This window comes from Cicer arietinum, chromosome 4 (genome assembly GCF_000331145.2).
Source record: "Cicer arietinum cultivar CDC Frontier isolate Library 1 chromosome 4, Cicar.CDCFrontier_v2.0, whole genome shotgun sequence".
Classification (NCBI taxonomy): domain Eukaryota; kingdom Viridiplantae; phylum Streptophyta; class Magnoliopsida; order Fabales; family Fabaceae; genus Cicer; species Cicer arietinum.
In genome coordinates, this window is record NC_021163.2 from 6,515,459 (window position 1) to 6,527,764 (window position 12,306).

At 34.8% G+C, this 12,306-nt stretch overlaps 1 protein-coding gene across 4 annotated transcripts; it reads left to right on the forward strand.

The window, feature by feature from the left end:
• The first annotated feature begins 6 nt into the window (after positions 1-6).
• Positions 7-12,051, forward strand: LOC101508651 (uncharacterized). 4 transcript variants are annotated; one of them, XM_073367892.1, is made up of 19 exons: positions 7-248; positions 352-483; positions 1,353-1,424; positions 1,708-1,778; positions 1,857-1,956; positions 2,050-2,148; positions 2,498-2,624; positions 3,311-3,450; positions 3,525-3,584; positions 3,821-4,056; positions 4,947-5,376; positions 5,968-6,291; positions 6,423-7,016; positions 7,108-7,281; positions 8,941-9,171; positions 9,255-9,538; positions 9,828-10,112; positions 10,436-10,558; positions 11,513-12,051. In XM_073367892.1, the coding sequence occupies exons 1-19, from the start codon at positions 99-101 to the stop codon at positions 11,643-11,645; spliced, it is 3,765 nt and encodes a 1,254-aa protein (XP_073223993.1). In that variant the 5' UTR covers positions 7-98; the 3' UTR covers positions 11,646-12,051. The 4 variants fall into 4 exon arrangements, with proteins under 4 accessions (XP_073223993.1, XP_004495834.1, XP_073223994.1 ...); XM_004495777.4 differs by having other exon boundaries at positions 3,311-3,444; XM_073367893.1 differs by lacking the exons at positions 7-248; positions 352-483; positions 1,353-1,424; positions 1,708-1,778 and having other exon boundaries at positions 1,868-1,956; positions 2,027-2,148.
• Positions 12,052-12,306: the final 255 nt, after the last annotated feature.

Consider the following 12,306-nt stretch of genomic DNA (forward strand, 5'->3'; position numbering starts at 1 on the left):
AAGAAGAGGAGAAGAAGAAGTTGAAGCGAAGTGAAAACAACAATAATCAGCTATTGAGAGTTGCGCGTGAAAGTAACTGAAATCGGAATCGGAATAAGATGTCGATTCCGAAAGAGCCAGAGGAAGTAATGAAGTTAAGAGGAGGATCGGTACTTGGAAAGAAAACCATTCTTAAGAGCGACCATTTCCCTGGTTGTCAGAACAAGCGTTTGCGTCCTCACATCGAAGGAGCTCCAAATTATCGTCAGGTTTTTCTTACCACTGAGATTTATCGTTTATCACTTTCGCTTTTTTATTATCTTTTTCTTCATTTTAATGATTATTGCGCTTGTTTTTTTGATTAATTTATAGGCCGAGTCGTTACATGTTCATGGCGTTGCGATTCCAACTAATGATGGAATCAGAAATGTTCTTAAGCACATTGGTGCTCAACCTGAAGGCAACAAAGTTCATGTTCTTTGGATTAGTCTTCGTGAGGAACCGGTATTCATTGCTTTCCTTCTTACTTTTCAATACGCTTTTGCTTTACGTGCTTTTCTGTCAGTACTTTTTTTTTATCATATTCATTTCTCTGTTATTATGTTGTTTTCAGCTTTAAATCTTAGGTTTTAAATATATATGAGATATGTAAATGAATTGAAATTCTCACTGTAATTAGCAATATATTTGTGGTTAAGACTCTTATTGAAATTGTCTTTCAATTCACCATAGAGAGACAGGAGGGTATTAAAATTGTTTTTACCTCATGTCAAACATGAAACTAAGCGCTTATATCATAAGTATTTATCGTATTAGTGCTTATGCATAAACTGTTTTTATAACAAAAGATAAAATAAAGTCAAATTATTTTTATATAAGCTATAAGCTGTTTTCATAAGTTATTATGGGAAACATATGGAAATTAGCAGCAAACACATGTCATAAGCTGTTTCCATAAGCTTTCCCAAATAGTTTCTTAAGTGTTTATGTTAGTAAATATGCTCAGGTAAGCCAATCCAAATAGGTCTATCTCTTAGTTATTTTTTCTGTTGCTGGTGAATCAAAATAGACTTTGACTCCAAACTTTGGTTTCACTCGAAGTGATGACATGCTTTTGCATTAGGTTAAAAAACGTATACTAACATTTACATTAAAATTGCTTTTAGAATAACGATGTTCAACCGTAAATAGCTTCAATTCAAACTCAATTTTAACCAAACCAATTTTACAAAATTTTGTTCATTCGAAATCACATTGGTTACACAATCCAAAAACATGCGTGTGTTTTATTATAGCTCTGAATATATGTGTCTTGATGCTCCAGTAAAATTCCCCACACCACCTCTTCTAAACTTTCACTGTCTAAAAATCAGGTTGTGTACATTAATGGGCGCCCCTTTGTTTTGCGTGATGTGGAAAGACCATTCTCCAACCTCGAGTATACGGTATGTTATTGTGGAATCCTTGTCGTTTTAATTTGGTATATTCTTTCCGCTTTGAGCCCTGTGATTTTCAGGAGGTGAGTTTTGGTTATGACCGGGCTGTCAACCTAATGTGACCCTTGATACTGTTGGATTAATGGATTTTAGTTGAATTGAGCTCACTAGTTTTTCAACTGAAATTTGCTTGGGTTTTAATTGTTTTGCGTTTTGTACTTAATCAGGGAATTAATAGGGGAATACATTACTGTTTTGGCGTCTAACTTATGTGGGACCTGTAATCAATCAGGGAATTAATAGGGAAAGAGTTGAACAAATGGAAGCTCGTTTGAAAGAAGATATTCTGATGGAAGCTGCAAGGTATCCATGGTTCCCTTCAGTATTTCTCCCTAATCTGTATTGTATGATAAACAATCTTATTTTCAAATGGCATGACAGATATGGAAATAAGATCCTTGTGACTGATGAACTGCCAGATGGTCAGATGGTGGACCAATGGGAATCAGTGTCATGTAATTCTGTGATGACACCTCTAGAGGTATGGGTGAAACTTGTCTGTAATGGGCGTGTAATGATGTCATTCAGCCATTTTTCTGAACAAAATGCAGCAAAGTTGTTTTCTTGGTTGTAGGTGTACCAGGAATTGCAAGTGGAAGGATACCTTGTTGATTATGAACGTGTTCCAATAACTGATGAAAAATCCCCTAAGGAAATGGATTTTGATATTTTGGTAAGTTTGTTTGTATTAATATTTATTTTATTAAAAGCTTCTGAATGCGATATCTTTGCTAGATAAATGTGCTTTATCCTGATTTCACTCTATTTGTTATTCTCTACTATTTTTAATGCCACTATCTGAATACATATTCTCTGGATCCTATCAAGGGGTTTAATGATGTAGTATTTTAGTATTCTTCTTTATTGTCTTGTCAGTGATCTTCTGATGAACATTGCCAAAATGTTAGGATATATTTTATATTTTATTTGGTACATCACAGAAGTTATCATTCATAGAAAATTCATTCAGTTTCCTGAAACTATTGGCTTTACATCTTAGATACCCTTCATCTTCATTTTAGGTTCATAAAATTTCACAAGCTGATGTAAATACAGAGATAATTTTCAATTGTCAAATGGGGCGTGGACGAACTACAACTGGAATGGTCATTGCGACTTTGATTTATCTGAATCGAATTGGAGCTTCTGGTACTTATTTTATTTTATTTGAACTTTTCCTAGAATAGACTTTATTTTTTTTTGTTCACTTAATATCATAAATGTCATTGTTCGTTCCACAGTTTGAAAACAAGCTAGTGATTTCTTGCAATTTCAGCATTTGATGTTAAGTTTTATCATTCCCCGTTTAATGATTTAAAAACAGAAATAGTTAAGACGCACTTTGCCACACTAATACCATCCATAGACATGACCAAGTATTCCAGTATTTGGTTAAAATAAAATATCAATTGCATTTTCAGTTTGTGACTTTGTGTAGATTTTTGTCAAGGACACATTAGGCAGTCTGTCTGTCCTGTATTCTTACTCCATCATTCAGTTTAGATCATAGAGCTACCAGTTGAATATCCAATATCAAACGTTCAAATTTATCTTCTAGCCAACTTTACTTCTCGAGTTGGATATTGTTGTGCTGGATTGCTGGCAAGCTGGCTTCTTTTTGGTTTTAGCCGCCCAAACTTCACTTTCACTTGGTGGGATTTAATTCCTTTTTTCAATAGTGAGGATTTTGGACATAGAAAACTTGATCTTCCTAGTTTTAGACTTTTTAAAGCTTTCTATGTTGTCCTTCTTCATGGGTTTTGGGCTTTGCCCCCCTATGTTTCTGTTTTTTCTTTTTTCTTCAATTTATTTCTGATTTATAAAAATAATTATAGGCATTCCAAGAAGCAACTCAGTTGGTAGAATTTCTCAATGTCTGACTAATGTACCAGACCATATTCCTAACTCAGAGGAGGCAATACGAAGGGGAGAATATACAGTCATAAGAAGCTTGATTCGGGTGTTAGAGGTATTGGTATGAATTTTAATATCTCTTTAAGATGATGCAAAATATGTTCTATTTCTCCTAATTAATTTACTTGCTTCCAGGGTGGTGTTGAGGGGAAAAGGCAAGTTGACAAAGTCATTGACAAGTGCGCCTCAATGCAGGTATCTGTTTCGATCCCCCCAAGGAAGCACTTGTAAGGAGAGTCAGTACCCTGAGTGAGGATTAGTCGCACACCTAAAGGATGTGGGAATACCTTGCAAGAACAGAAAAAGGAAGAAAGAAAACTCCTTTGTTGCTTACACTGCTGCTTCAAATTTCTTGTCCTTGAATGTGGAAGTTGGATTTTTTGTGTATCAACTGAAGATGCCTCATTTAATTCTGTTTGCTTTTGTTCCAGAACTTACGTGAAGCAATTGCCACTTATCGCAATAGTATTCTGCGGCAACCAGATGAGATGAAAAGGGAGGCATCACTTTCTTTTTTTGTGGAGTACTTGGAGAGATACTACTTTTTGATATGTTTTGCTGTATATATACATTCAGAAATGGCTGCACTCCGCACTAGTTCAGCTAGTCATAGTAGTTTTGCTGACTGGATGAGAGCTAGGCCAGAGCTCTACAGCATTATTCGCAGGTTGCTTCTTATTTTTTTCTCCCAATAAATTGTTGTATAGTTTATGTTATTTTAAAAAAAATTCATTTTCATTAGGTCAATGGACCCTATCTATTGAGTCAAACTGCATGTGACTAGTTAATAGTTTCCTGCCACATATACCTAGGCATTAAAAATTTGAACTGCATTAATGTAACTGAGATGTCTCTACTCTGAGGCACGGTGTTTTGTTCAGTATGAGGTCCCAGATTCCCTTGCACCTTGCCATTGCCACTGTTATTAAAGAAATCTTTGATGTCAATATTACTCTTAGGCTCAAAAGTTTTATTAATCATCCGAGTCTTATCTTACCACCAAGGATTATATATGAGCTAGTGTGGTTCTCAGATCACCGTTAACTTTTCTGAGTAAATATCTATTGATTTTGTGATGATGCACGGTATTTGGCTCAAAGTTACTCTTTAAGAATTCCAATGCTATGTTGGCTCCAAAGAAAGCCCTTGGCTGGAATTTTTTATATTGTGACATTATGCTATGAATCCATTATACCTTTTTACCCAAGAAAAATCTGGGCTACTTTATCCTGTTCATATTGTGGCTTGATATGAATTATCTGGAAAGAGGCACCACAGACTTTTGCTTATAGTTTAGAATTTTTCTTGGTCAATATTCCCTGAAAACTTCCAGATATAGAGTGTGTTAGTATTATGCTCTTTTGCTTATAATCTAGTGTTTGCCCTCACCCATCATTATTCATTACTTTCTTAAATAAATCCCGCCTTCATATAATTGAACAACTATTCACCAATTGGGTTTCTGATTGCAATATGATTTGGTTGACTTTTTTATCTTATGATTGTTAAAATTATACATGTATAATTTATTTCCTATGCCGCTTATTTGCATTGCAGGTTGCTGAGGAGAGATCCAATGGGTGCACTTGGGTATTCCAGTTTGAAACCATCTCTAATGAAGATAGCTGAATCTACTGATGGTCGCCCTTCAGAGATGGGTGTGGTTGCTGCCTTGAGAAATGGTGAGGTACTTGGCAGTCAAACTGTTCTGAAAAGTGATCATTGCCCAGGGTGTCAAAATCCAAGATTACCAGAAAGAGTGGAGGGGGCACCTAATTTCAGAGAAGTTCCTGGCTTTCCAGTTTATGGAGTCGCAAATCCAACTATCGATGGTATTCGATCTGTTCTTCGTAGGATTGGTAGCTCTAAAAGTGGACGCCCAGTACTTTGGCATAATATGAGAGAAGAACCTGTTATTTACATCAATGGGAAACCATTTGTTCTCCGAGAAGTTGAAAGACCGTACAAAAACATGCGGGAATACACGGTAAAAATTACTTTTAGTCTTTGGCATCTCTTCAATAAATTTTTAAAGTTAAGAAAGGGGTATTGCTAATTAGGTGTTAAATTTGGAAAAATTGCTTTTCATCTGGTTTGTAATCCACTGGTTCATATATCCCCAATTGGCCTTTACGGTTTTTTTTGTAGTATTTTGATAGGCTGTCCTGGCTATTCTAGCTGTACTGTTAGAATAGAATGCATCATCTTCCAAAAGAAGGTATTAGTTTAATCGGGAAATCATGTACTTATTTAAGTAGCATAATTTAATGGATATTGTTGGTCTTTCTCGGGATTCTTGTCTACAACGTCACTGGCATGGAGATCATGTGTTTTTAGTTTTTCCACCAAAGACATGGTTATGTCATTACAATACTATTTTCTAGGCCTCTTTGCCTTGTAGTGAGTACAGGACAATTCACTTAGTGATAGTATTATGTTAGATAAACATAAACTTCAAAACTTCTAATTCATGTTTTGGATGTGTGGATTTCTCTTACTTCTTGTACCCATTTGACGCCTTTCTGAATTTTATGGCAATTCGGGGCTTTTACGCCAATTGTGTGAATTTGGCTTGTAGGGAATTGGTCGTGAAAGGGTGGAGAAAATGGAAGCCCGGTTAAAAGAAGATATCCTAAGGGAAGCTGAACAGTATGACAATGCCATAATGGTTATTCATGAAACAGATGATGGGCAGATATATGATGCTTGGGAGCAAGTAACCTCTGATGTAATTCAAACCCCACTTGAAGTTTTTAAAAGCCTGGAGGTTGATGGATTTCCTATTAAGTATGCACGTGTGCCCATCACTGATGGAAAAGCTCCTAAAAGTTCTGATTTTGACACAATGGCTTTTAATATTGCTTCTGCTACAAAGGAAACTGCTTTTGTTTTCAATTGTCAGGTTGTTTCTTAATCCTTCATCTCTTCTGTTCTATTCTTTGTGCATATATTTCTATATTTGTATATTGTCTCTTCTCCTGTCTCTTATTTTCCTTTTCATCTCTTACTGCTAACGTCTTATTCATATTTCAGATGGGTAGGGGCAGAACAACCACAGGTACTGTCATAGCTTGCCTTGTGAAGCTTCGAATTGATTATGGTAGACCTATTAAAATACTGGGAGATAATGTAACCCAGGAAGAAGTGGATGGCGGTTCCTCAAGTGGAGATGAAGTTGGCGGTTATGTCACTGCCCCCAATAATTTGCAAATAAAGATAGATGAGAAACAAAAGCATGTTTTTGGTATAAATGACATCCTCTTGTTATGGAAGATAACAGCTTTTTTTGATAATGGGGTGGAGTGCCGGGAGGCCTTAGATGGTATTATTGATAGATGTTCTGCACTTCAAAACATTCGCCAAGCTGTTCTAGAATATAGAAAAGTATTCAATCAACAACATGTTGAGCCAAGGGTAAGGAGGGTGGCATTAAATCGTGGTGCTGAGTACTTGGAACGGTATTTCCGTCTTATTGCTTTTGCAGCATATCTTGGAAGTGAAGCATTTGATGGATTTTGTGGAGGAAAATCCAAAGTGTCATTTAAGAATTGGTTGCATCAGAGACCAGAGGTGCAGGCTATGAAATGGAGCATACGATTGAGACCGGGGCGGTTTTTCACTGTCCCTGTAAATCTCTTTTCTTCTTAAAGTTATATGCCCCCCTCCCCAAGGCTTGACGTAATATTAAGCTTAAGCCTGTTGTCAACTTTAATTGTAGGAAGAGCTGAGAGCACCACAAGAGTCTCAACACGGAGATGCAGTGATGGAGGCATTCGTCAAGGCTCGGAGTGGTTCAGTTCTGGGAAAAGGCTCCATACTTAAAATGTATTTCTTTCCTGGTCAGAGAACTTCCAGCCACATACAAATACATGGCGCACCACACGTTTACAAGGTAAGGTTACATATGAAACTGCAATAGAAAATAATTATTGTCAAAATTGTGATCCAGAGGGTAAGACTATGCATCCAATAGAGACCTACATGATCATCCATTTGTAGGTAGAGTTAGCATCTTCAATCTGTTTAATGGTGTAAGTTTATTTGGTGAAGAGCCTTGTGATATACACCAGTACCAAACATAGAGATTTAAGGAAAATAAACAACCTTTATTGATGATACAATAGAATTACACAATGGATTCCCAAAAAATTTGAGAGTTGAGTCTCTCCCTTTCCACGATTTTGATTTTGAGAGCTTGGTCTCTCTCAACCAAAATCTAATTCCCAAATAATTGCCTACTGACATTTCCATCAGTTTTCCTATTTATACAATAATGTCTATAAACATAACTGCTGCCTAATATAATAATAGTTGCCTAATAATATCTCCAACATAATAATAATAATAATAATAATAATTATAATAATATTAATAATAATATTAATAATAATAATAATATTAATAATAATAACACGTTTTCAAAACTTGAGTGTAGATGTGATTTCTTGGGGATGCGACCATGTATTCATTTTTTTTTTAACAAATGAAAAAATAGTAATTTAATAAATAAAATATAATAAAAATAATAAAAACTAAATTATATTAATAAAATCAAACAAAATACATTAAAAAAAAACAAATAATATAACTTAGTTTATTTAATGTTTTTTGTTTGATTTTATTAATATAATTTAGTTTTTTTTAATTATATTTTATTTATTAAATTAATATTTTTTCATTTGTTAAAAAAAAAAAAAAAAAAATATTATTTTTTTTTTTTAAAATAAATTTTTTTTATTTGTTAAAAAAAAAAAAAAAAAAATAAATAAATAAATACATGGCCGCATCCCTAGGACGCAACTTCCTAAAAGAGCCAAAAAAGATTTCTTTCACCTAGTCCCATCCCCACCTTGCAATCTTCTGAAGGTAAAAAATAGTACGACATTTTTGTAAATTAGTTTCAATGGATTTTTTTTCAAAGGGGATATAGTTGAAAAAATTACCTGGATTGAAGCAATTATATATTTATTTTTATCATTGTTAATGTAAATTCATATCCACAAATGTTTCTAATAACTTTCTTTTCTCTTTCAATACTATTATATTATTTGTATGTACACCCACTGTCTTACTATTATACTTAAACCTCAGTCATGCCAATTCTCTTGCCCACCTGGGCTGTGACTTCCTTCAATTTCTTCTTTATATACACCCTCACGATTGGTGGTTTCCTTACATTTTTCTTTTAGATTTTCAATGTTGTACTGTGGCCAAATTTTGCACGTGCTAAATGCATGCACTCACACAATTTAGTATTTAAAGAAAGTAACCACTAACATTTGAGAGCCAGGGAGGAAGCCAAATGGTAAAATCTAATCAAGATATGATAAATATAAGTACCCTTGAGGTTTACATGTTGAAGGGCTTTTCAAAAATATAATATAAATTTGTAATTCCAATTTTTTATGATTTGTTCTTTGTGTGCGTGCTTTTGATGTGCTTGTTTCATATTTTTCTTAATCGCAATACGCGAGGAATATATATATATATATATACTGGTATGGTGATTTTGGGGAATTATATTATGTCTAAAAGCTTCTTTTTTTCCAAGGTTGATGAATACTCTGTGTATTGCATGGCAACTCCAACCATCTCTGGTGCAAAGGAGATGTTAAAGTATTTGGGTGCTAATCCTAAAGCAAAAGCCTCAGCTACTCAAAAAGTAATTTTGACTGATCTAAGAGAGGAAGCAGTTGTCTATATCAAGGGCACTCCCTTTGTCCTGAGGGAGTTAAACAAACCATATGATACACTCAAGCATGTGGGAATCACTGGTCCTGTGGTGCGTCATCTTGTACTATTGTGTAACTATCCAAACATGTCACAAAATGCAGTGTTATACAACTTATGGTAACTGCAATGCAGGTGGAACACATGGAAGCAAGGTTGAAAGAAGACATAATAGCTGAGATTAAACAGTCTGGTGGGCTGATGCTGTTACACCGTGAAGAATATAACCCTTCAACAAATCAGTCTAATGTGGTTGGATACTGGGAAAACATTTTGGTGGATGACGTGAAAACAACCGTAGAAGTTTATTCTGCTCTAAAGGATGAAGACTATGATATTGTCTATCAGAGGATACCATTAACAAGGGAGAGAGATGCATTGGCCTCTGATGTTGATGCAATACAGTACTGTAAAGATGAGTAAGTATTCCTTATGTTTTGTAAAATTTACTAGTGGTATATATTTTATTTATGTGCTTTTACTATGTGTACCTATAGATACATTCTTGTAATGGTTTTGGTCATCGATAAACAATAAATTATGGTTCTATATGGTGGGTTATTGGCACTAGAGGCAATAGTAACATTGTTCTTGACACATTCCATGGGCATCTGTTTGCATTCTGTTTATAAATAGTATATTCATTATGTTAATCTTTTGAAACAATTATTTAAATATAATTTACTTCTAAACTCTTGCTTTTTGTAGCTCTGCAGAGAGTTATCTTTTTGTATCACACACAGGTTTTGGTGGAGTTGCATATGCAATGGCGATTATTTGTATTAGACTCGGAGCAGAAGCAAACTTTGCATCCACAGTCCCACAGCCAGTATTTAGTCCTCAGAAATATGCAGGGGCTGAAGAGAACTTTCTCTCTCGAGCTTCTAATGAAGCAGCACTCAAGATGGGTGACTATCGTGACATATTGAGCCTTACAAGAGTCCTCATACATGGTCCCCAAAGCAAAGCAGATGTTGACAATGTTATTGACAGGTTATCAACCAAAGTTTGATCATAAATCTTTGCTAACTATATGATATTTAACTTAATGAAACATGATCATTATCAAAGTGGATGCCGAAATTCTGTTCTCTCTGATGGATGAACATATATTGTTGAAATTAGCAGTATTCTCCATGTCTATTCTATTTTGTTGTGCTGAAAAGGAACTGCCATTAATCTACTTTTCTACCTTTGTAATTATTCTTTGGTGGTTATGAAATTAGTAAATTGGGCATCATATTACTGAGGAAAATTTGATTTGGCAACATATCATAATTTTTTTATTGGAGGTACTGAAATTTTTTGTTCAACAGATGTGCAGGCGCAGGGCATCTACGAGATGATATTCTTTATTATTATAAAGAATTTGAGAAGTTTACTGATGGCGATGATGAGGAACGTGCGTATCTTATGGACATGGGTGTCAAGGCTTTGAGGTAAAGTCTCCTGCCTCACCTTCACACCAACTGAAATGCTCTTTCAGTTTTCCAGTTGTACTATTCCTTTTCCTATCTAGTCCTAAATGTTAAGTGGATAATTAGTCACTACCCTCATTTGCGCTGGTGGTTATATACACAGGGTGGGGATTAATCATTGGTACTGGATTTTTCAAATCAATCAGTACTACTGTTAGCATCGATACAACTACTAAATTACTTTTATTAGATGCACCAAACCAAATTTTAGAAAATTTTAGCAAGAATATATTATGAAACAACTGATTTAATAGTTTCTTGAAGTATAATATACACAAATTTTACCACATTTAAACAATGTTGGATTAATGAAGTTTTTGAATATCATGTGGATGATAAAATTGGAAGGGTCTTCAGTCTTGCTAACGATTACCTTGAAGGAATTAGTTAAGCAATTAAGAAATATATTCTCTTTATTGAAAAGTACAACCTTTAATGCTTTGATTTCAATCAAAAAAATGATTTGTTGATTCCTTATTCAGTGCCCAAATAAAGAAGTTGCTAGATTAATATGAAGTTTTTGAGCATGATAAGTTTGATACAGTTTCGATCCAATAATATGTTTTGTAAAATGTTATTTCATACAACTTTCAACCCTATGCATAGAAAAATGTTAGCAACACACTCTTTAACACACATTTTTCAACATACTTTCTTTGATTGGATAAAATCCATACGGGTCCCACCAAATTCATATAGGGCACACATGGTTTGGTGGGACCCATGTGGATTTCAACCGTCAAAGAGAGTATTGAAAAATGTGTGTTAGAGAGTATGTTGCTAGCACTCTTCTTATGCATATTATATCTATGGTTCGGTTAGTGAACAGTGTGGAACTTACATCTAAGTGGATTTTATATTTATTGCATATTAATGTTGATGGGTGCAACAATTTATGTATCATCTTGTTTGCAGGCGGTACTTTTTTCTTATCACATTCAGATCTTACCTTCACTGCACCTCTCCATCCAATCTGGAATTTGCTGCTTGGATGGATGCAAGACCCGAGCTTGGTCATCTATGTAACAATCTTAGAATTGATAAATAATGTAGCAATGCTGATAGTTATGTCAATGTATAGTTGGCACTTGCTGCTGCAGTTTGTAATATACATCCTCTCTTTCTCCATGCCCGCCCCATTGGACTAAAACGTAGCTGATCTTGGTATTTTGCGAACTGCTTGATTGTAGGCAAAAGCCATGGTATACTTCAGTCAGCTTCTTGCATTCAACCCTGTATGTTATGAGGTGGCTCTGACATCAGTACATACAGTACACAACTGCTGGATGAGCAGCATTTGCTTGCTTCCAACATGGACCCATTTTGCATTAGGTCACATTGTTATGGGACGTTCAATATCCCTTATTGTATTCCTATTTCATTGAGATTTGATTATAGGATCTGGAGGTGTAGGCCATTAGATTAATGACGAGGTTCTCTGTCTTTGATTACTAGTTTCGATCCATCAATTATAGAACGATGGAATTATTAGGAAAGAGCGAATTAGAGTCCAGCTGAATAGTATGAAACCCCCTTTCCCTATTTCCCCCCGGCTAAAATGATATAAATGCTTTTTAATTAGAGATAAATCAAACGGAGATCAGATGACGACTGAGACAACTCAAAAAACTATCCACCTTTTTTTCTTTCTTTCATAATAAATTTGTGTACCCATCATCACTCTAGCTTTCAAAATGAATTGTAAGGTT

What these genes read in the sequence shown, in the direction of transcription:
- LOC101508651 (XM_073367892.1), top strand. Translation starts at nt 99, where the DNA reads ATGTCGATTCCGAAAGAGCCAGAGGAAGTAATGAAGTTAAGAGGAGGA. An exon ending in ACAAGTGCGCCTCAATGCAG is followed by an intron (nt 3,585 to 3,820) that starts GTATCTGTTTCG and finishes CTTTTGTTCCAG; the next exon opens with AACTTACGTGAAGCAATTGC. An exon ending in GTTGACAATGTTATTGACAG is followed by an intron (nt 10,113 to 10,435) that starts GTTATCAACCAA and finishes TTTGTTCAACAG; the next exon opens with ATGTGCAGGCGCAGGGCATC.